The sequence below is a fragment of the Lactuca sativa genome, chromosome 3, assembly GCF_002870075.4.
Source record: "Lactuca sativa cultivar Salinas chromosome 3, Lsat_Salinas_v11, whole genome shotgun sequence".
NCBI lineage: Eukaryota > Viridiplantae > Streptophyta > Magnoliopsida > Asterales > Asteraceae > Lactuca > Lactuca sativa.
This window is the reverse complement of record NC_056625.2, coordinates 62,384,291-62,407,795: the sequence shown is the minus strand read 5'-3', so window position 1 is coordinate 62,407,795 and position 23,505 is coordinate 62,384,291. Positions and strand designations below refer to the sequence as shown.

Sequence of the window (23,505 nt, the reverse complement as noted above, 5' to 3'; positions counted from 1 at the left end):
GGTCGAACCGGTAAAAACCGGTCCGGTTGAACCGGTAAAACCGGTCAAAACCGGAAATTTTAAAAAATATATTTTTTTTTTTTTTGTATTTTTTATATAATTAAATATAATTATGACATCATCCGGTTTTTCCGGTTTTTGAGACCGGTCCGACCGGTTGGACCACCTGAACCATCGAACCAGTAAGACGACCGGTTCGGTCTCCGGTCCGGTTTTCAAAACCATGCATATTATAACATTTTAAAATAAAATTTAACGAATTGGTCTACTGACAATCTCAACGTCTCCAGACGTTCACAAATCACAAATTTTTTCCCCAAAATCCTCCAACACGTCGCCACCGGATCACCACCGTAGTCAAACCCTAGCCACTGCGCCGCAATTCCAACCCTCACCACTTCCACCACATCACCAGAAAGACGTTGAGACAAAGCATTTGCACAAGCACGCAGTTTTGAAAAACAAACATGAGGCCACCGAAGAAGACGATCCACGTGATATCGTCATGGATACAGCGGCAACCGCCAAAGGTGAAAGCTTTTCTCGCCGTAGTCGCAGGCATGGTGGCCTTGGTGTTGCTACGCGCTATTGTGCACGATCACGACAATCTCTTTATTGCTGCCGAAGCTGTTCATTCCATTGGAATCACCGTCCTTATATATAAACTCTCTAAGGAAAAAACTTGTGCTGGTTAGTAATTTAACAAATTGATCTAAGCATCACTTACTTGTTTAATGCAATTCGGTATAATTCCCTCCTTTCTTAGTTCTCCACATCAGTGACATTATGGAATTGCCTCGGTTTTCCTTTCATCATAAATTATTGTTTTTGTATTTCAAAATTGAAGTGGATTCCAAGAACTCCTGGATAATAATTTGACACTTACATTCCCCTTTGTAAGTTGTAACTAACTATCCCTACAAATTGAATGCCATTGTTTTATGTCTTTGATTTTTCTTAATGATAATAATAGCCTAAAATGTATGACAAATTCACACACGATTGCAGGCATATCACTGAAAACACAAGAGCTAACAGCAATGTTTTTAGCTGTTAGACTTTATTGTAGTTTTGTGATGGAATATGACATACACACCCTGCTTGATTTGTCAACATTTGCTGCAACTTTGTGGGTTATCTTTATGATCCGTTTTAGACTCAAATCAAGCTACATGGAGGACAAAGACAACTTTGCAATGTACTATGTGGTAAGCATTGTATCCTAAGTGGACGGAATTAAATTCTTTGGGTAAAATTACCTATTTGCCCATTACCTTTATATAACAACTTTCTTTTGTAGGCTGTTCCTTGTGCCATATTAGCTTTGTTAATTCATCCATCAACATCACATCACATTATCAACCGGATATTTTGGGCATTTTGTGTTTATCTTGAAGCCGTTTCTGTTCTACCTCAACTTAGAGTCATGCAGAACACAAAGGTTCATAATCATAATTCATAATATATATATATATATATATATATATATATATATATATATATATATATATATATATATATATATATATATATATATATATATATATATATATATATATATAACAATATAGCATCTTCCATTTTTGTTCCTTTTTTTTATTATTCTTATTGTTCTATGACTCTTTTTGGTAAGATTGTTGAACCATTCACTGCTCATTATGTATTCGCTCTTGGTGTCGCAAGGTTCTTAAGCTGTGCTCATTGGGTTCTTCAGGTTTGACTTTGACTTTTTTTATTATTTTTGATTTGATTTACATTAATTATTATATTTTTCTTCCATTTGACAGGTTTTGGATAGTCGTGGGCATCTGCTTACTGCCTTAGGTTACGGTTTATGGCCTTCAATGGTTTTAATATCAGAAATTGTCCAAACTTTTATATTAGCCGACTTCTGTTACTACTATGTGCAAAGGTACATATATACTTCATGCTAATTAGGGGTAAATACGTCAAAACAACATATTACCATGTGATAACCTTTGTGTTTGTTTTTGTTAATTTTTCAGTGTTTTTGGAGGACAACTTGTTTTACGTCTACCTTCTGGAGTCGTGTAGGCCAATAATTGTAATGTTGATCGATTTTTATTTTTATTTTTTTTCACTTTTTTTCATTTTCATTTTATACATGTTCAAATTTTGTGATTATGGTTTTTGTTTTTGTGAATTGGTGGATGGTTGTAAATTTGGGGACTGTGGTCATATGGTTTAAATTATAACTCCTCTTTTAACTAAATTTCAATGTCTATAGTGGACAAATTGTGTTAAATACTAATGTACTTATCTGTTTCTACAAAAAATGATATGGTGGATGACTTGGCGAAATCGCAAATGCCATGTCAGCGTATTTGACAAGTCAACAAAAGATGACTATATTGGTAAATGAATATAAGTTAGTTGCTATCATCAGTAAAAAAGATAAATTATAAAGAAAGATGTGTATGAAAGACTATTTCTTGCACACAAAGTGTGAAGTATTTTCATATTAATTATCACATATTTATATATGGCAACATTTAACTGTTTTGACTTTCAATTTCCAAACAATACTTTATTTATTTTATTGGGAATTGAAGTCAACTTTTGAGACTCAAAACAAGAGCGTTATTACACGGTCAAGTTCTTTGTAAGAATACCTTCAAATGTAACCCCAGGCCCAAAAGCCAAAATAAGGCCCAAATCAGGCCCACCATCTTTCCCTTCTTTCTTCCTCTTCAAACCCTCTTCAATCAAATACTCCAACACATACACAATCGTATTACTACTTGCATTTCCATAATCCGCCAAAGCCTTTCTACTTGCATTCAATTTATCCGGCAATAAATCAAGTTTCTTCTCTAGCTTGTTCAATATAGCCGGCCCACCAGGATGCACGGCCCAAAACAAATCATTATATGCCATCTCGTTAGGCCCATAATAGCCCATTAACTTGTCACAAAACCCCTTCACATTATCCTCAATGATTTCAGGAAGATCTCTATCTAACCTAAAGCTAATCCCCTCTTCACTTAGCCTCCCATCAATAACCTTTTCAGTGTCGGGCAAGAAATTTTGTATCGCAGTATGCAACTCAAACAACGGGCTTTCGGGCCCGGTGGGGTCCGACCCGATCATCATCGCACCTGCACCATCTCCAAAAAGGGCAACCCCAACTAGGTCATACGGGCGATTCACATTCGGTGGTTTATACCCGACAATAGTGGTTTCAGCTGTTGCAAGCAGGACCCGGCTTCCCGGATTGTTTTCGGCTATATCTTTAGCAACCCGTAGTCCTGCTACACCGCCTGAGCAGCCCGAGAAGTAAAGTAGGACCCGGTTGGTGTTTGGGCTTAACCCAAGCCCTTTGGCTAAGTAAATATCGCCACCTGGGAGTCGGGCCTCGCTAGAGGAAACATAAACCAAGTGGGTGATATCAGAAATGGGCCGGGCCCATTTTTTGATGCATGCTTGTGAGGCTTCGATTGCCATTTGTGTAACCGCCTTGTTGGCAATCTCTAGTCTTTGTCTGACTGTTGGTAAGCCTTCGAGTGCTAACTCGGGGTATTTCTCGAGTATCTCTTGTGACATAACCACATACCTTGTTTTCACACATGTAGTTTTGCCTATTAAAAAAAAGAAAAGAAAAAAAGACAGAATCAAGATAGTATTTAAAAAAGAAAACAAAAACGAAAAGAATGAAGTTTATTACATAGTCGAGTGAGCTTTTGTTTGAGTTCCGGGTCATCACAATGGGTATCCTTAAAATAGCCTTCAACAAGTAGATCTTGCATAACAAGTTGGTGAGGGAATGCTTTCCCAAGAGCCAAGATGTTGGCTTTTCCGACACTTGATTTGGTTGTCATCTCTTCAATTTTTTTGTATTTGAGCAAAAGGATGAGATGAAAAGTTTATTATTGATGTTGGTTTATATACACACATTGGTTGCGTGTTTTATGGCAAGAATCTTGACAAAATCACTCAAAGGGAGAGCAAAGAAGGGAGGTTATGGTTTTCTTTTTAGGAGATGTAAAAGGGTTAGTTGAAGTGCAAGAAAGTCATGAAAAAAATGCACTAAAGAAGTAAGTATTTAGCGGGTGGCTTGTTATTAGGATCTAGTTTCAAGGAGTGTCTTTGGTGTGAACTCTAGCCACTTTTTGCAGACAAATCAACATTGGTATGTATCTGTCAGTCTCAATCAGTCTCAGTCTCAATCAGATGCACAACAAACATAATACAATACAAGATTCATACGCGAAAACTTAAAAGCATAAATAAAGGTTACAAGATTGACAAAAACTAATAGAAAGTCGTATTTTTTCCAAGTATTGGATTTATGGAATGTGTCTTGAAAGACAATTCCTATATGAATTTCCCTACATCAATGTGGACACATGTCGTCATATCATTCGTTCAATACAAATCAATTGTGTTACAAAAAGTCGATTTTACCCCAGTTCAAACATGATGGTGAAGACGGTTTCAAAGTTCTGAGATGGATTTTCCGCTGATGTAATCAACCACTCGAGCCACTGATTCACCAAGTGCAACTGTGACAGCTGTCAAATTTTGCAAAAATTCTTCGGAAGTTGGTTTATCTCCATCAACAATATCAGTGACAGCTTTTATAAAAATTGCAGGAACTTTTAAAAGATCTGCCACGTAAGCAACAGCAGCACCCTGAAAACACCCAAATAGTTTGTTTTCATAAATACTAAACATCATTTATTCAGACAACACTTTATCTCAAAAAAAAAAAAAAAAAGTTACCTCCATGTCTTTGACTGTTGCATCATTTGCAATTATGGAAGATTCATCCATTGGAGTCATATCCAAGGAATCTCCAGTTGACAGTTTGCCAACCTGGAATTTACAAGAAATATTATCTCAGATATTTCATAATGTTAAAAAAAAATGGTGTTTAATAATATTAGCATTTTTTTAATGTCTACCTTAAGGCTGAGGTCCTTTAACAGATTTGGTGTTGAGCAACCTTTTCGCAAACCAACTCCATACAGATCAAAAACCTGCATTATTACACAAAAAATATCAAAATAAAACAAAAGGCAAAAGGATTTTTCTAGAATAAATATATTATAAAATTGTTAAATGAAATTACAAAAAAAGGGCTGAGTGTATCTTACTGGGATTGGTATCCTTCTATCATGAAAGGCAACTGCTGATGCAGCATACACATCACCAATACATGCTCCTTTGGCCTGAAATTTTTATAAAGTCAAATAATAATCTCAAAAATAAATTAGGAAAAAGAATATAATGGAAAAATAAATAAACACTTACTTTAAAGCCACCAGCAGTGCCAGCATTTATAATAAGGTCTGGCTTTAAGGCTTGAATAGCAGCGTAAGTCACAAGAGATGCAGAAACAGTGCCAACACTGTCAACTCCTGGGAAATAATAATAAAGAATTAATAAAATTTATTTACATTCAGACATTTGTAAAGACTGACTGAACAACTAAAACTCACCTAAAGTAGCATCTTTCCCTGGCCATATGATGTTTACATTCAGACCTTTGTAAGAGCCATGATAGCGGACCCAAGGTGTTCCTTTTGGGAACCTGTGTGATTAAATTTGATAATTAACCTTTTCATTTCAATTAATCGAATCAAGCTTTCTGCCCCATGTGATTCAACCCTGACATATTTTATCAGATGCAGAACTGATTGTCCTTTTGATTTTTTAGGGCCAAAATAATCAGACACTAGGATACTGTGTTGCTACAACAAATCTGGGTAAATGTAAAATTAGGTATAGTTCGTTGAAGGTCACAAGGATCACTTCGATAACACATCCAAAATTGATTAAGGCGTCTTAGCAGAACTGGTCGTTGAACGTCGCGAAACCCATGCCCCTTAATCACAGCATGATAACTTAAAGCAACTAACCTCATAAACTAGAATAAGCATTTCTCCCCTTCTTGAGAAACATAATCGACTACTTACAGGAACGCAAAACATGATTCTAACAATAATGAATAAGTAATCGAGAATTGAAAAGAAGGAGCAAAAACTCACGGAGAATTTAGGTCCTCCGTCAGCTTAAAAGTGTCCACAAGAGGAAGTGCTTCCGTTTGCATAGCTGCTCGAGTTTCCATTTAACAAAATCATAATCATGACCTACTACTTCACACATACACAGCAAGTACATAAATATATTTGTGTACAGAGAAAGGTAAAGTACCGATGATGATAACGATAGTAGAAATATGGTTATCGGAGGAGGAGATAGCTGAAACGGTCTCCTGGTTGCTGCCGTTTTCATTTTCAGCATGATTAAGATCCATCGTCGTCGTCGGCAGCGGCGGCTCGGCGGTTATTTTCTCTCCCTAATAATCCGACAGAGGAGGGAGAAAGGAAATTGGAGGAGCGAATCGGGTAGAGACGTCTTGTATAAAAAGATTACATTATAAATGGCAAATTGAACAGGTTATTCCGTTCATATTTGTCTAGGAAAAAAAATGTTAATTTTAAAGTTTAATGTGAAAGCATCTTCAATGTGCATTTTTTTCTAGCTTAAAAGAGAAAAGAGAAAGAGAGCTCGTTTATCATTTATTATTGACAAAATTATATACATGGTGTTGGAAAATAGTAAGTGGACTAGTATCTTTGTTCTTTGTTCAACGCAGGCTGGGAAAGAACATTATGTGAGTTTATAAGGTTGTTAAAAGATGTGTTAAGCCTACATGTGTATCTAAAAATGTTGGTGTATGTGAGGTTTCACAAAATGGCAGGATTCAGTGTCACTTTGCACTTCACATGCTACATTGGGTTGTCTCCTTTGGAGTGAACTATGTATTAACTTGGTAAATAAAATTGAAGGATTTTTTAAAAACCTCGGAAAACGATGTCTTATACTAGGGTTTTTATCCGATCAACCACATGACACATGTGCCAAGCCGTCACATAGTTTCACATTTTGGGAGGCTCCTAGGTTTTCTAGGAATATAAATACGGCATCCATGGAGTTGCATTTCACACACCAAAAATCGAGATCTCCTTTCATCTCTTTTTATGAATTTGCAAGCAAGTTGTTCCAGAATTCTCAAATATTCATTGTTTTTGAGTATTTATTTTGCATTTTAACTTTTTTTTTTTATGCATAGGGTCGGTCCAAACCGATTTAAGACTCGTGTCAAAATTAAAAATGGGGCCCTTATTTTCGACCTTCAAGTTGGATGGAATACATTATGACAATTTAAAACAATGAGCAAATAATCCTAATTTTTCTTTCATTATTAAAGCACATGCTATAAGTTTAAACCCCATTGTATTAAAAAGAGCTATATTCAACGGCATTTTTCATTTTTTACATCAACTTTTTTTTTTTTTATCTATGGTACCCAAAATCACCATTTTGATTTTTACAACTAATATAATTAGACCATAATACGAAAATATATAAACCAACATATTAGTTATGAAAATATACAAGTGTAGTGAAAATGGACAAACACAAGCCACATCATGTGCCAAATGGAGGAAAGGCCATTACCATCCACATGTACAAAAAAACCATCGGTCAGGGTAAACAACAATCCAAAATTAAATATTATGAGATGATTAAAATTTAATCAATGAAATACCATCCAGACAAATAGAGAACCAATACGATAGTTTTTTGGCTTCGTGCTAACCCATTTATGCTTCTGCTTTCTTGAAAATGGTTGTGAAGCCATGTATTACGAGGAGACAACAAATATTCATGATTGTTTATTGAAAACTGAAATGTCGTCTCTTGAAAGGTGTTGACATCGTCTATTAAGAAGCAAAAAAATCCCTAACTCCAATGTTGGGTCTTTATTAGCATTCTATTAGATTAATAAGTAAAATTTATAAAAAGGAAAATTTTAAGAAAAAAATCCATAATTATAATGTTGGGGCTTTAGCCTTCTATTAGATTAATAAGTAAAATTTATAGAAAATTCAGAAGATACAAAATCAAAGGTTCAAACACGAGACCTCATACATCTCAACTAAGACGCATCAATAATCTAACCAAAGTCACTTTTGGTTATGTGTTGTACATGATTATGTGATGTACATTATATATATATATATATATATATATATATATATATATATATATATATATATATATATATATATATATATATATATATACACACACACACACACACACACACTGATCGTAATTTGTAATGGCTCGAGATTTGGCGAGACCCAGGGCGGCCGTCCAGTTTGCCTTGACTCCAAGGTAGGCCAAGGAGCTAGTTGCGACGTGAGTGCCAGGATGACCGTTGATTTTGAATTTAGCTTGACCGTTGATTTTTTGATAGGTTTGATTTGGGTCAAACTGAAGTTTTACAAGACTTCGAGTATTTTGGATTTAGGTGGTTCATGTAGGTAATTTTACAAGACTTCGAGTATTTTGGATTCAACTCTTTGATTCATGTGAGTTTTGTCGCTATACTATGTAGGACATCAGATGTCAATGTATCCTAGATTGTTTTTGTGACTTTTTCATGAAAGACTATGGTGGTACCATAGCACACGTATGAGAAGACTATGATGGTACCATAACATCTATATAAAAGACTATGGTGGTACCATAACATCTCTATGAAAGTCTATGATTGTACCATAAAAGTTTTATGAAAGACTATAGTGATACCATAATAGGAAAGATTGTAGTGGTACTGTAACAACGGAAGTGAGTGTAGCATTATGATGGTATAACATCATATGAGTATATGATATTTGGAGAACTCAGTAAGGATTACGCTTACTGGTTTAAGTTTGAATTGTTTCAAGTTGTTCCGATAATAAGGGGAAATGGGGAATGCCACAACCTAATTGCTTCATATCCATGGATATATATCTTTGGAGATTTCACACTTTTGATTTTATTATCTTTTGATACTTTGATTTGGTTATGGGTTGTCAAATAAAAACAAATGGTTGCTTTCTTATTTTTGAGAATGAGAATGAAATGATTACTTTTATTTAAAAATAAAAATTATGGCTGTAAATTTTGGATGTTACACATGCCTCTAACAATGCTAGAGCAATATTGGAATTGGCACACTTAGGAGTACCCGGTCAACTCCTTTTGATTAGATTCTGATGGGATAAAACCTAGTTTTTGCTTGCTCGTTATAGTCGTTTCACGGTCATGTGTCGATTTATTGATTTCTTCTCTCACTAGGGCATGGAATGATAGTAAAAAATCATTCCATTAAAAGTTTATTGTTTCGTTTGGAGGGCACGATGTGGGAGGATCTCGGTGGCGGAGACGTTTAGAAATAGAATGATCGTTATTTAATTTGCTGGGTGTGGCTGATGTTCTCATGTAACTTAGTTTGTAGATCAAGATCTAGTAGGGTGTAATATGGCTGCTAAGGTTAGAGAGTTAGTGTTCAACTGGTGTGGAATTCATATACAACAATTCTCTGGTTTGACTGTATTACTAGACTTTGTTGCGAACCGAAGAAATTAATAAAAAGATATGCATTACCATCTACAAGATGATTGTTTTAGATGATGTTATGTGAGATATTCATTACGATAAGCTATTGTCTACTATAGTGTTTATGAATGAAAATAAAAATAACAAGGTGTTCAACAATATTTGTTCCTTCCTTGCCACAGTTTAGATAAATGTTATCTTTAAATCCTTCATTTGGTATAAACATAGGGATAATAAAGGGTATTATAAAAGGGTATACATATGTGTTTATGCACTTGTTCTGGCTTTTGCTATTTATACTATTTTTTTATATATTTCGTCATTTCCAAAAAATATAATGATTATGTTTGTACTAATCTTTGTTTAGTTAAGGTCGAATCAAATTTAAAATGATATTCCCTTAGGAAATTTATAGGTGAAGATCTTAATTTGTGTTGCACAACTTTGGTCAAATCAACTTATATATTACGATTACGATCGTAAAATAAAACAAAATACATTGTTTACATTAATGATTTTTAGCTAAAATTAATTATTCTTGGTAATTTGTACAAAAGTATAATGTTTTGTTTTAGACACAAGAAGACAAGGAAAGAAAAAGTCAACAGTGTTGTGAATTTTCCGTAATTGTAATTAAGAATAAATTATAGTATAAGTTAGATTTGGGTTAACGAGGTCGCTATCCAATTTTACACGCAACATCAATTCACTCCCTCCCTTTTTCCCTTTCTTAACAATCACCCCCTCCCTAGTCCCTCCCCTCTCACACACACAAAAACTCCTAGGCTTCATCTGTCACTCTCCGACCACCGCAGCATTCGACAACCGACTCATCATCCGTCCATCTCGCCGTAAATTCCGATCAAAAATCCATCTGTTTCTCCGAATTTCAGGTTCAAACACAATCACAAACACGCGCTGCATCTGTGTGATACAAAATTTCAGATCTGCTTATCGATCAGATACTTAGTAGTTTGGAAACGGTAATCAATTGTAAAATTATCGAATCAGTTCTTATTTTGTGTTTTAATTTGTATTCACAACTTATATAGTCGAGCTGTTACATTGATTGAACTAAAGTTTCTTTCTTCGTAGATTTTGTGATTTCTTTGATTAAGTTTGAATCTACATCAACAAGTGACCTCGGGAAGTTGTCATAACAATGCCATGTTGGCGCTTTAAAAAATTCAAGCTAGTTAGGCATTTGAAGTATTCTTACCTCTGTTAGTGAATTAGTTTGAGCGGGTAGTTTTCTATTACCCCATCCCAAATTGAAACTGTAATTAACAGCCAGTTTCATGGATGATTCTTACAAATTCGATGCATGTTGACCAAAATCCAATAGCGAATCAATTTCAGATCATATACAGTGTGTTTCTGGAAAAGTGTAAAAGGAAACTCTTGTCGGTTTGAAACCAATTTGTTTGGTCATAGTAGCTGGTGTAATGTTATTGGAGGATGTTTGCGTGTGGGGTCTTGTAGCACACATGTTACTTGATAAAATGACCTGACAAAAGAATGTGGCTTGATGTTGGATCATATTACTCAGAGCCAAACATTTTTTGTCTTATTTTTTATACCTCTTTCTGTATTTGCAGCCATGATTTGGCGACACTGGATACATCTTCTGGTGCAACTGTAACAACTAACAAGTAACAACCTTCTGAAGTGTTAAAGATCCTTATGATGTTCAGATCCAAAATCAAATGGGTGGCACTTGGGGGCCTGGTTTTGTCATTTTTGTCTTTGTTAGTGCACATGTTTCTTGCAAATACAAGTGTGGAGCTAGTACAATACAGTGTGATGACACGATTTATTGAGGATCTGAATATAGATGTTGTGGGGAAACAGGTAAAACTTGTACTTTAATCTGTAATTCTACATATGTGCATGACATGATATTAAATGGTATTTGTACTTCTATGCGTTATATGTTTTTTTTGGTTACTACAGAGTGTCAGATCTAAAAAGTTGTGGAAAAAGGTCAAGTCTTTAGAGGTTTTGCAGCCATATGCAAACCCTAGAAGTAAATATCCTGGTAATGATAATGCCTCTACATTGTCTTACCACATGTACTTGTCTCCTCCCTGTTACTAAAACTTGTTTTTCACATTGCAGTTCCAGTTGAACAAAGTAATGGCTTCATATATGCCAAAATTTTTGGTGAATTTGAGAAAATCAGATCTTCGGTATGTTCATGTTTGGATCTGAGTTTTACTTTAGTATTTTCATAATCTTTTTCTTAAAGCTTATATGGGCTTGACATTTTTCTAGATTTGTGATCTTGTTGCCATATCCAGGCTTCTCAATGCTACTCTGGTCATCCCAGAGATTCAAGAAAGTACAAGTTCAAAAGGCATCAGGTATGTTGGTTAGTCTTGGAAACATAAACTAGCCAGTAATCTTTCAATTTTATTTTTTTAACTCTTAATCATTTATTAATTTCCTTTATAATTCCCTGCAGTTCTGAGTTTAAAAGCTTTTCATACCTCTACAACGAAGAACAATTCATAACCTCTCTTAATAATGATGTAATCATTGTGAAAAATCTGCCTACTAAGCTTAAGGAGGCAAGAAAACGCAAAGAATTTCCTACTTTCAAGCCCAAAAAATCAGCTTCTCCTGATTATTACATTAAAGAACTGTTGCCAGAGTTAAAAAAGTCAAAGGTTATAGGATTAGTGGTTATGGATGGAGGTTGTCTACAGGTATTCCTCTAAACATATTTTTGGATGATTCTTTATTTAAAATAACTTGTCAAATCATATTTATTTAAGTTCTACTTTCTATTTTCTTATCAGCCTATTCTCTCATCTAAATTTGTTGAATATCAAAGGCTCAGATGTCGGGTAGCATTTCATGCACTTCATTTCCGCCCTGAAATTCTATCACTTGCACATCTCATCGTGCAAAGGTTAAAAATTATCTTATTTTTTATACAATATCAAATTTAGCAAGTATTAAATTATCTTTCTGTTTGTTTTGGGAAATTGCAACATACTCTACTCTTTTTACTAATATAGCCAATGTACTTTATTTTTTACCCATAGAAACAATATACTTACATTTCTTTTTCCATAATAACAACATACTTGCATTTTCTTACTGAAAATAGCAATCTGTAACAAATAAAGCACAATGGTAGTAAAATGTAAGTGAATTAACTAATATAAGCAATATACATGAGGGTAGTTTAGTCATTTCCCTTTATGGGTAAAAGATAAAGTACATTGCTATTCTCTGCAATTTGCCCTTTTTTTTGTTTTTTTTTTTTTCACTCCTAATTACACCAGTATTTGAGCAAAACATCTTTTTTGCAGGTTACGTGCTTCAGGGCAACCTTATCTTGCATATCATCCTGGCTTAGTAAGAGATAGCTTGGCTTATCAGGGGTGTGCTGAGCTTTTCCAGGTCAGCATTTGTTTTTAATTTTAATTTCACAATTAAAATGCTGATGTCATCTATCTTTGTATAGGATATCCATACTGAACTTATTCAGTACAGAAGGGCACAAATGATCAAACAGAAAATTTTCCGTGATGATGTCAGCGTTGACTCATTTATTCGAAAAGTAAACGGCTCATGTCCACTCATGCCCGAAGAGGTATAATATTCATATATATATATAAGGGTATTTATGTATTCTAGAGTAAAGTACAAGAATGGTCCCTAAGTTTTGTAATTTTTTGCAAATTTGGGACCTAAACCTCCAATAATGCAACTATGGCCCTAATTAGATAGTTTCATTTCAATTTTGGTACCTTTTTCAGACAGTGTTAGAAATTCACTGTTACGATGTGCACTTGTGTTGCACACTAGGGTAGTTTTGTCATTTCCCTCTAATATTATTTATTAGTAAGTAAAGATCCCAAAATTGACCCTTTTTTGTTTTTGTTTTTTTCACAATTATCTGTTATTTAACTTGACTACAACTTATAAGTAATTATACATTGTAGTTTCTTGCTGTTTGATGATAATAATATAAAGGGAAATGACGAAACTACCCTCATGCCCAACACACATGCACAACTTCACGAGTGAATTTTGACACCGTTGGAGAAAGTTCCAAAATTGAAATGAAACCATCAAATTAGGACCAGAATTGCAAAATTGTACGTTTAGTTCCCAAAATTGCAAAAATTTACAAACCTCAGGGACCATTATTGTAATTCAATCTTTAATTTATATATCATTAATTTTTCAGGTGGGGCTTCTTCTACGAGCTATGGGATACCCACCAACAACAAGAATATACTTGGCAGGTTCTGAAACATTTGGTGGTCAACGGGTCATGATTCCTCTCCGAGCCATGTACACAAACTTAGTTGACCGTTCTAATTTATGTCATAAACACGAACTAAACACACTATTAGGAAAGGAAACCCCAATTCCTTCCAACTCTCTCAATTCCATTCCAAAAAAAACCATCAAGGATTCAACACAGGAATGGAATAAGGCGGGCCCTCGTCCCCGACCCCTTCCACCACCCCCAGACCGCCCTATTTATCAACATGAGAAAGAAGGTTGGTATGGTTGGATTGCTGAAAAAGATTCAGAGCCAGACCCTTCACCAATTGATTTAAGGGATACAGCTCATAGATTGCTATGGGATGCCCTTGATTATGTTGTATCAGTTGAATCCGATGCTTTTTTTCCCGGGTTTCATAATGATGGTAGTGGGTCCCCTGATTTTTCAAGTTTGGTCATGGGTCATCGGCTTTATGAGATGGCATCCGCAAGAACTTATCGACCCGACAGGTGAGTACATGTTTTTTCATCAATCCGACATTCCGACGGAATCGGAATTCGAGATTCCATTCCGTGGTGTGTTTACACCATATCCTAATATAAGTTTCTTATTAAAATGGGCAGGAAATTTCTTGCAAATTTGTTCAACACTACACAAGATCATCTTTATTTTCCGAAAAGAAGCTGGACATTAGCAGCACGTAAACATTTAAATGACAGCCTGGCAGAGGAAGGACTAGAACGACAGCTTCTTCACTCAAAGCCGATGTCATTCCTCTCCCATCCAATTCCGGAATGTTCTTGTACTATTTCCAAAAAACCTGGGAAAAATACGTGTCCTAAGTGGATTGAAGACAGCTTTACTAAATCCAGATTACAAGAAAGTGAGAATGAACAGCCTGATGATGATGAAGTAGATGAAGAGGAAATGAATTCTGAAAATGAAAGCAAGGTAAATGATTCGCCTTCTTTGGAAGAAGATGTTGAAATGGACCCTGATGATTAGGTGTTTAAAAAAGATTTATAGATTCTTTTATTGCGGTTGCACAGAGTGTGATACAGGTAGAGGGGAAAACAGAATTATAGTTTTACATTTTTTTTTTGGGATATAGTTTATACCAATGCCATACCTCTGTTGTTTTTATGTATTTCATCTGCATAATGTTTTAGGTTTTGAGTTTATGAATACCTGGAGAAGTTTTTTTTGGATCATGAAACAATGTAAACTTTAGAACATATGTACTTGATTTGAGTTGTTGCCCTTTTTGTACAACTTAGCTTACCATACTCTAACAAAAAGACAAAATAAGGACAAAATTTTGATGAGTTTTTTCCGTTACCAACCAAGAAATGCAAATGGGTTGATTTTCAACCTTTATTTATTTTTTTATTTTTATATTTTTTTTGGGGGGAATGGAATGATATAGATTTATAATTATAAATTACTTTTAGTTTTTTTTATAAATAATTTATTGTTATTATTATTATATTTTAAGATTTAATTATATCTAGTTTTTTATGTATAATTTTTTATATCATAGACGATACCTTTTTAACTATTTCTAAATTAAACATATAACATGTATTTTGAATCAAATGCAACTTTAGGGGGGGTGTTTGCAAATGAGTTATTAGCTTATTATTGGATCTATATTGTGACAAGCTAAAAAAATATTTAGATAAAAACAGCTTTACTGGATCTATATTGTAATAAGCTAAAAAAATATTTAGATAAAAACAGCTTATAGCAGTGACAAACTGTGAACAAGTCATTTTTTTATACGTTAACTTATTAACTAATAAGCAAATAAGTTATAAGATAATAAGCAACAATTTTTTTTTTTGTCAAACACCCTCGTTTTTAACAATACATCCTTATTTAGTTATTATTAATATATTTTTTTTCTCTATCAATTTTACTCTACTTAGTTTTATATTTATCGAAAAAAAAAACAATATTTTCGAATGACCGAATCTATTATTTTAAGCCAACCAAACATGACAATAAAATGTAATGAAATATTTCATTATCTTGATTATCCTATGAAGTTGTTCATTCTTAGTCATTCCATTCTATCATTACAAAAATACCTTAATAATGTTTTTTATTTAATTTTATTACAACTTAGTTTTATGTTTTCTATAACAACACTGAATTTTCTGTGTATCTTGAAAAAAAAAATATTTAGTTTTTTTAAACGACAAATGTATATTTTATTTTGATTAGCAAGTAGCTAGCAAGATAAGTAAAAAAAAGCGAACTATTACATGTTACAAGAACAGGGGAGATTACTTTTGTCACAATTTAGTAGATTGAAAAACGGCTCTTGTTTTACTTTTTGTCACAATTTATTTTTTATAACGCCTTTGAAATTTATTTCCAACCCTTGGTTCTATTGTTGGTGTTCCGCCTTCTCTTCGACAATGTCTAGATGTGATGCTTATCACATTAAATTACAACAAGCTACTTAATTATATGAACATAAGAGAGTGTTTCGCGTAAAAATAAGTAGTTTTTATTAAATTTAATGTATAAAAGAATTTATATTCTGTATTTTATTTGAATAAAATAACAGCAGATAGACGTCGATCATGAGAGATTTAAAAGGTTTCCAATGGGAGACTACAAAGTTTTGCTTAGATTTTTGCAAGTTGAATGGCCAATTTATTGATTCTAGGAATATTCAAGAAAAAGGGCACACCAGGTTTGGGTCACACCGACTAAGAGAGATTGTTTCCTTAATGATACACACCGAATTACGATACGTGAGCCACCCAACATGGAATATTAATGATAAATGTAAGACGACTGTTTCATTCTCAACGGAGTTATAGTAGTGATGGATACACTTTAGATATTTTAATAGAAATCATCAGAAGATGCTTCCATTAGAATTGGAGCGATAACAGGTCTGGGCCTTGCATATGCGAATATAGTTTTAATAAAAAATGGATGCACTTGAGATTCTTGAATTTTGGTACCGCGGAAGTTATGACCATTAGACCATCCGGTGTAGATTGCATGAAGTCGTTCGTGGTCTAGTTGGCCACGAACCACGGCCGTGCACACCACCCCGGTGGTTCGTGGTGGGTCGTGGTCGTGGCCTTCCGTGGCCCGGACAACGAATGCAAACAACCAATCCGATGCGCAAAGAATTCGACCGTTTCTTGAGTAGCCGTTGTGTAGCCGTTGTTAAACGGCTAGATTTATAAAAAAAAAAAATAATTTATTTACCTATAAATACCATACTTTTATTCCTTATTTTTTACACCATTCTTTTCTTTCTCTATACACAAACTACACACTACATCTTCACAACCAAAAATCATGGATCCCAACCAAAATACCCCTCCAAACTACCGAAATCGCAAACCCGATAACGCTTTTGCGTTAGACACAACACCTCGACAATTCCCGACGATGGAGTCACCTCAAGGCGGTTTTATCAATCTACTTCAAAGTGGTTCCCCTATCCAACAAACACCACTTTTCCAACAACAATATCAACCTTTTTCGGCTTTCCAACAACAACAAATGCAACAACAATACCAACAATTTCAACAATTCCAACAACTACAACAACTCCAACAACCATCGTCACAACAACAACAACCACCAAGCTCACAACCACCACTTTCGCCGGATTTTGTTCCGGAAACGCAAACTTCACCACCACCTCAACCAAAAAAGAAAAAAGGAAAAAAACCGGCCCGACCCACTACCAACCAAGAAAGGGTCCCATGGACAAAAGAAGAAGAAGAAAAGTTAGCGGAGGCATGGGTGGCGGCTTCCGAAGATCCAATTGTAGGAGATAGCCAGACGTACGGAAGTTTTTGGGAAAAAGTCCGAGCCATTTTTTACGAGTTAATGGAAAGTCAAGCTCGAAATGCCGATCAAATTAAGTCGAAATGGCGAGATATTCGATTAAAATGCACCGATTTTGGAGGAATCTACAACAATCTCCTAAACATACGCAAAAGCGGCTTGAACGATTTTGATGTTTTCAAGGCGGCCATGGACCAATATGAAAAAACAACGCCTACACGCAAAGCTTTTCCGTATATGAAGCCGTGGCTAAAATTGAAAGACTCCCCAAAATGGAAAGAGCAAACGGAAGGAAGTTCCCAATCTTCCGGTTCAAAGCGTTCGAGAAACCCCGATGGAACTTCTCAACAATCGGACGGCCGAACACACATCGACATCAACGACGATCCGATAGATCTTGAAACCGACCAACCTCTTCCTCGGCCCGTTGGAAGAAATAAAGCAAAAAAAGCGGCGTCAACATCTTCGAATTCTAGTGTTATGGATATGTTCGGCGATAAATTTGATCGATATGTGCAGCTTCAAGAAACGAAGGCCGAGGTGATAACTCGGATGGAACAAAAAATGATCGAAGCACAAACATCATTTCAAGAGGCACAAGAGACACTCCAAACAAAAACCGATATGGAAATCTTGAAAATGAAAGCGGACGACCTTGAGGGCGAAGACTTGGAACTTTTTCTAGCAATGAAAGAGTCGGTTCGAACTCGACGTAGGCGTAGGGGGTAGTTTATTTTATGTATGGTTGGAATTTTTAGTTTTTTTAATGTTTTTTTTTAATTTTTTTAAAATTAACTATTGTAATTTTTATTTTGATTGTTATTTTTATTTTATTTTTTAATTTCAATTAATTTAGTTTTTATTTAATGTAATTTGGTATTTTAATTTAATGGAAAAATAGTATTAAAAAAATGTTTTTAATGTATTTTTGAATTAAATTTAAATAATAAAATGAGGTGGAGTGGTGTTTTAATGTATTTTTGAATTAAATTTAAATAAAAAAAATGAGGTGGAGTGGTGTGTTTAGTGGTAAGTACCCCATATATGTGGTAGTGGAATGTGGTGCTGATGTGGCACCCACCACATATGTGGTATGTGGTGCGTATAACGGATGACCTTATTGACGGAACAGAAAAGCATAAAACAAATTATATTTGACTTATGAATTAACAAGGGTGGACTAATTTTTTTTTTGAAAAAAGGGCAAAAAAAAATTATAACATTTTTCATGGCAGTAAAATATTTTTGAAAAGTAAAAATATATATTATTTTGAAGGGGTCAAAATATATTATAATTGAAAAAAAAAAATTATTATTAATTTTTTGTTGTGCCCCACTCCCTTCAATGTAGGTTCGCCCCTGTGAATTACCGGAAAATAAATTTGATACTAAAATTGATAAAATAGGTAAGGATGCTCAGATTTTGTTTGAATCGTGTATATATTTAGACCGGATCATACCGTGATTTCTTTAATTTCTTTATATTCATTCAATTGATTAAGACTCTATCTCTCTTGATTTTAACAAGTTTATTGATCATATTTTTTTGATGAAACAAATTAATAGAAAATGTTGGTATGTAAACTTATTTGCATAATTTATATATTTGAGATACCTACAAACAAAATAACTAAAACAACAAAGGCCAAACGATGACCTATTTATTAAATCAAATAATAAATAATTATGTAATAATAACCACATAATAAAAATGGACCAAAAGTCTAATTTCCTAATTCATGGTTAATCACATATAGACTGAAGTCTAATTTTCTAACTCATATTGATATTGATGTCTGTTCAAATTGAAAGCTTATAACGTTGGGGTATGACAGTGACTTTTAGAAGACACTGACTTGTGGGTGCTTGAACCTTTGTTATGATACCTCACATATTTCTAAACAACTAAACATTTAGAATACTTATTCGGACCGTTTTTGTTATTCATACAACTTTTAAACTCTAAAACATTTTATATTAACACTGCAAGGGTTTTAAATGTGTATGTTCAAACTACTCGGACGGTGGGTGTTTTAGTTAGCCCATTCAGATTGCACAATTGGAAGTGCTTACTGTTGGGATATATATATATATATATATATATATATATATATATATATATATATATATATATATATATGCACAATGACGTGTTTAATTATGCACTATTAGTCTTAAATTTATGAGTAATGTCTAATCTAAATCAGTTAACCACAAATAGACAATGTACATAGTCGTGTAATAGTATAGTAAATGTAAAGTCGAACTCTCAGGGAACATGTATGATTTTGGTTCAAATAAATAAGAAAATAATTAAACTAAAGAAAATACTATAAATAGGGATTTTTTGATTTTACAAGTTCAGAAACTTAGTATTATCAAATTCAAACAACTAAGCAAACAAAGATCAAATAACGTGATTTTAAAGTAGTATACTTGAAGTACTTCCACTAGATTTCAAATCCCCCTAGTTTTCTATGTTTGATTCGTTAGTATGCAATAGATTAATGAGTTGGTTGTCGAATTTTATGACTAGTTATCTTGGTCAGATTTTCTAGTTCTAATGATTAATGAACATCTAATTTCAATGATCATGCAAATTAGTGAATACAAAACCATATAATTAAATTCAACTGTGAATGATATGATATAGTGATTCCTTATCAATGGTCGTGACAATCAATCTAAGCATATCATGGATAACTAATACTCTCTAACACAATCAAAGTCAACAATTAATATTACCTAACCCTAGCATATGATCAATTTCTAGTCCTAACAGTTTAATGATCATAGACTAATTAAAATTCAAGTTAATGTAATTAGATTAGTCCTCTTAACTACACATAACTCAACAATAGGAATTAAAAATCATAATTTTAACATGAAAGGTGAAGCAATCAATCAAATCACAAGTTAGAATCTAACTCACATAATCCAACTAACAAAATCAAAGCATATTAACTAGTGCTCATCTACATCTAATGAAAGCAATAAGGTTTTTAGCCTTGAATCATGACTAGAAAATAGAATCTAACGAATTCGGAATTGAAATACATGATATAAAATAAACCGAAATGAGTAAATTGAAGAATTCCCTTCGTGATCTTCAAATATACACTTCAAAGCTGTTTTTCAGCCTTCAAAAACGTTTGGAATCGACTAATATCTTGCTCCCCAAGTTGGTGGAAGACGACCTTCAAATTAGGGTTACAAAACCCATAATTTATAGCTTTTTTTTTTTGCTTCCACGGCGTGGCAATATCCTTGCCAGGACATAGTAATGGTTTTCCTTTCTGCATACGAAATCGTAGACCGAAACAAGGATTTTTGGATCCGCTACGCCGTGGTAATGCCTTTGCCACAACATGGGAACTGAGAATCAGTATTTTGCACAACAACAACAGTTGTACCAAACTTTGACCGGAAAGCTTTCATGTTATGCCTAATTACAACTTCTCACATTTTAAATCAATGTTGCTACATCCATTCGACTTTAATGCGTGTATGAATAATATAAATCTTACATCACCAAAAATAACAACAATCTCATAACGATACAACGAAGAAGATTTGAACGAAGATTAGTTGGCTTATATACCTTAAATATTATTAATCTTTGTAATAGTATACTATGTCATATAAATTTATGGAATTTGTAAGTGACTATGTATTGTTGTTTGGATTCTTGAACTTGTGATGATCAATAATGTTTTATTCCATTTTTAGAAATTTATATAAAAAAACAAATATATAAAAAATGAACAATATCTTTAAGGGAAATGACAATGTAGCCCTAAAATGTTTCCGAATTTGATGTAATCAGTCCCTAAACTTATTTTATGGCTTTATATGGGCATAACGTGACTTTTTTGAGTTTAAATAGTCATTTTGGGAATTATGAAGGGTTAACCTAGTTACCCCTTGCCATGTAGACAATACTCTTGACCCACTTCCTTGAACGACTTCCCATCATTCTCTTCCTCATTTCTCTTCTCCAATAACTAAATACATGGCATGACATGTGTGTATGCATCGAGTGTGTATATTGTGCAGTTGTGGTTGTCCAACTAGGTAACAACATATGGAGACGAAAGCATCAATCATAGTGTAACATCCCAAAATTCATGACCAAAAATTTTATTTTCAGTATAACTAAAACATATTTTTAACTTTATTCAAAGCAGTTCAAATAATACATTTATCAGAGTTCATTCCCAAAAATCACATATTGCGGAAAACATAGATGTAAGCGCTTTGATCGTCCCGAGCTCCTTTATTTGAAAACGGGAGGTACCTGAAACCAAAACCGAAAATCGTAAGCACGCAGCTTAGTGAGTTCCCCCATCATACCACGTAACCACATATTGTCAGACATATCTGGGTGCCTGACCTACCCCTTCGGTCTAATCCAACCGAGTATTGCCGAGCATATATGGGTGCTCGACCTACCCTATCAGGCATATCTGGGTGCCCGACCTACCCTGCCAGACATATCTGGGTGCCCAACCTACCCTGCCAGGCATATTTGGGTGCCCGACCTACCCTCCGGTTTATTTCGACCGCTTACGAAGTCTATTTCACCCTCCTACCACTATCACAGAATAACATAGCATAAAGATACTGTCAGGCATATCTGGGTGCCCGACCTACCCTCTGTTTTATTTCAACCGGTTACCAGGTCTATTTCACCCTCCTACCACTATCACATAATCACATAACATAATCATATTGTCAGGCATATCTGGGTGCCCAACCTACCCTGTCAGGCATATTTGGGTGCCCGACCTACCTTCTGGTTTATTCCAACCGGCTATGGGGTCTATTTCTGTTGGGTTATGAGCATTCTAACACTCCTAAGTGTACATGCAACCCTAAATACCTTGGATCTATGTTTTCTCTATTATACATGCAAATATGAACATCCAAGGTATTATCCTAATCTAGCATACAAAACAATGGATATAACAAGATAGAATACATACCTTTTTCATGTAGAAAGTCTTCATGAAGCTTGAGTGCCTAGTGCCCCAAGTGTGACACCTCAAATGGTTCACACAACACCAAATACACTTGGAATAACTTGAGAGAAATCTACACTTCATGAAATCGGCTAGCCCTTCATATTCACACACTAGTGACCGATTTTTGTCAAGAATAGGATCTTTATATAGTGTTACAATTAGGGTAAACCCTAATTGCCATGACTTTCCATTTCCTTGGATCCATGGGTTCAAAGACACCATGGAGCATCCATGGACCATCCTATGGGTTTTAGCCCAACTTGATTATCCATGGAGCATTAGCCCACTATACAAGTATGGATGATTTACACAATCAACCCATATATTTAATTAGTCTTCTTTTGATCACTTCATTAATCCTAGATTAATTCTTGATCAATACTAATTAAATAATCTTATTATTCTTATTATTAATATACTAGAACTTATAATATATTAATAACCATAAGTGTCTTATTTCTCTCATTATAGTCTATCCAAATGCATGATGCCATGCAACCCAAATGGACCATGCCGGGTCGGGTCAAGTCTTACCAATTATAGTTATGGACTTAGACATTAATACAACAGTCTCCCACTTGGATAAGTCTAAAACTATTATTGCGTATGACTTCAGGAACCAACTGGCAATCGTAGCTCTCAAAAGCTTCTGTCGAACTCTGACCTTGTCGATGAACTCTGACCTTTGTCAATGACTTGTCCATTAGATAAGGGATCATATATTCCTCCATTCTAGATATCATATGGACTGAGACATGGATTATAATCATTCTCTCTGTCCATTTGTTGTTTCCCGATTTCCGATTTATGACGACTGACTAATTGAACAAATCAAATCAGTCCTGGCCCGGCCGAGCACTTCCATTTGTCATCATCAAATCATCGAGGGGCCCATAGATATCGCTTTTATCCCGAAGGTAAAAGGAATGGATAAACTTCGACTCATATGGTTTGTTCTACTACTTGTTGAATCATACACAAAGG

At 34.4% G+C, this 23,505-nt stretch overlaps 5 protein-coding genes across 7 annotated transcripts; 3 read left to right on the top strand and 2 right to left on the bottom strand.

The window, feature by feature from the left end:
• Positions 1-269: 269 nt before the first annotated feature.
• Positions 270-2,233, top strand: LOC111884288 (uncharacterized). Its single transcript, XM_023880603.2, has 6 exons — positions 270-690; positions 1,009-1,208; positions 1,301-1,441; positions 1,634-1,714; positions 1,788-1,912; positions 2,007-2,233. Exons 1-6 carry the CDS (start codon positions 468-470, stop codon positions 2,053-2,055), a joined length of 819 nt encoding a protein of 272 aa, XP_023736371.1. The 5' UTR covers positions 270-467; the 3' UTR covers positions 2,056-2,233.
• A 284-nt stretch (positions 2,234-2,517) lies between these two features.
• LOC111884302 (type III polyketide synthase B) lies at positions 2,518-4,133 on the bottom strand. Its single transcript, XM_023880615.3, has 2 exons — positions 3,686-4,133; positions 2,518-3,599 (listed from the first exon to the last, which is right to left on the bottom strand). The coding sequence occupies exons 1-2, from the start codon at positions 3,837-3,839 to the stop codon at positions 2,605-2,607; spliced, it is 1,149 nt and encodes a 382-aa protein (XP_023736383.1). The 5' UTR covers positions 3,840-4,133; the 3' UTR covers positions 2,518-2,604.
• A 140-nt stretch (positions 4,134-4,273) lies between these two features.
• LOC111884303 (5'-methylthioadenosine/S-adenosylhomocysteine nucleosidase) lies at positions 4,274-6,402 on the bottom strand. The gene is made up of 8 exons (XM_023880616.3): positions 6,178-6,402; positions 6,012-6,075; positions 5,463-5,554; positions 5,275-5,381; positions 5,118-5,192; positions 4,926-5,000; positions 4,744-4,836; positions 4,274-4,653 (listed from the first exon to the last, which is right to left on the bottom strand). Exons 1-8 carry the CDS (start codon positions 6,278-6,280, stop codon positions 4,456-4,458), a joined length of 807 nt encoding a protein of 268 aa, XP_023736384.1. The 5' UTR covers positions 6,281-6,402; the 3' UTR covers positions 4,274-4,455.
• A 3,736-nt stretch (positions 6,403-10,138) lies between these two features.
• On the top strand, positions 10,139-14,944 carry LOC111884299 (protein EMBRYO SAC DEVELOPMENT ARREST 30). Of its 3 annotated transcripts, none has more exons than XM_042900142.2 (11): positions 10,139-10,316; positions 11,022-11,274; positions 11,377-11,461; positions 11,542-11,612; positions 11,698-11,786; positions 11,888-12,131; positions 12,225-12,337; positions 12,744-12,834; positions 12,899-13,027; positions 13,628-14,181; positions 14,296-14,944. In XM_042900142.2, the coding sequence occupies exons 2-11, from the start codon at positions 11,107-11,109 to the stop codon at positions 14,675-14,677; spliced, it is 1,926 nt and encodes a 641-aa protein (XP_042756076.1). In that variant the 5' UTR covers positions 10,139-10,316; positions 11,022-11,106; the 3' UTR covers positions 14,678-14,944. The 3 variants fall into 3 exon arrangements, with proteins under 3 accessions (XP_042756076.1, XP_023736381.1, XP_023736382.1); XM_023880613.3 differs by having other exon boundaries at positions 10,140-10,406; XM_023880614.3 differs by lacking the exon at positions 10,139-10,316 and having other exon boundaries at positions 11,134-11,274; positions 11,724-11,786.
• Positions 14,945-16,999: 2,055 nt separating this feature from the next.
• LOC111884296 (glutathione S-transferase T3-like) lies at positions 17,000-18,226 on the top strand. The gene is made up of 2 exons (XM_023880610.2): positions 17,000-17,208; positions 17,293-18,226. Exons 1-2 carry the CDS (start codon positions 17,000-17,002, stop codon positions 18,224-18,226), a joined length of 1,143 nt encoding a protein of 380 aa, XP_023736378.2.
• Positions 18,227-23,505: the final 5,279 nt, after the last annotated feature.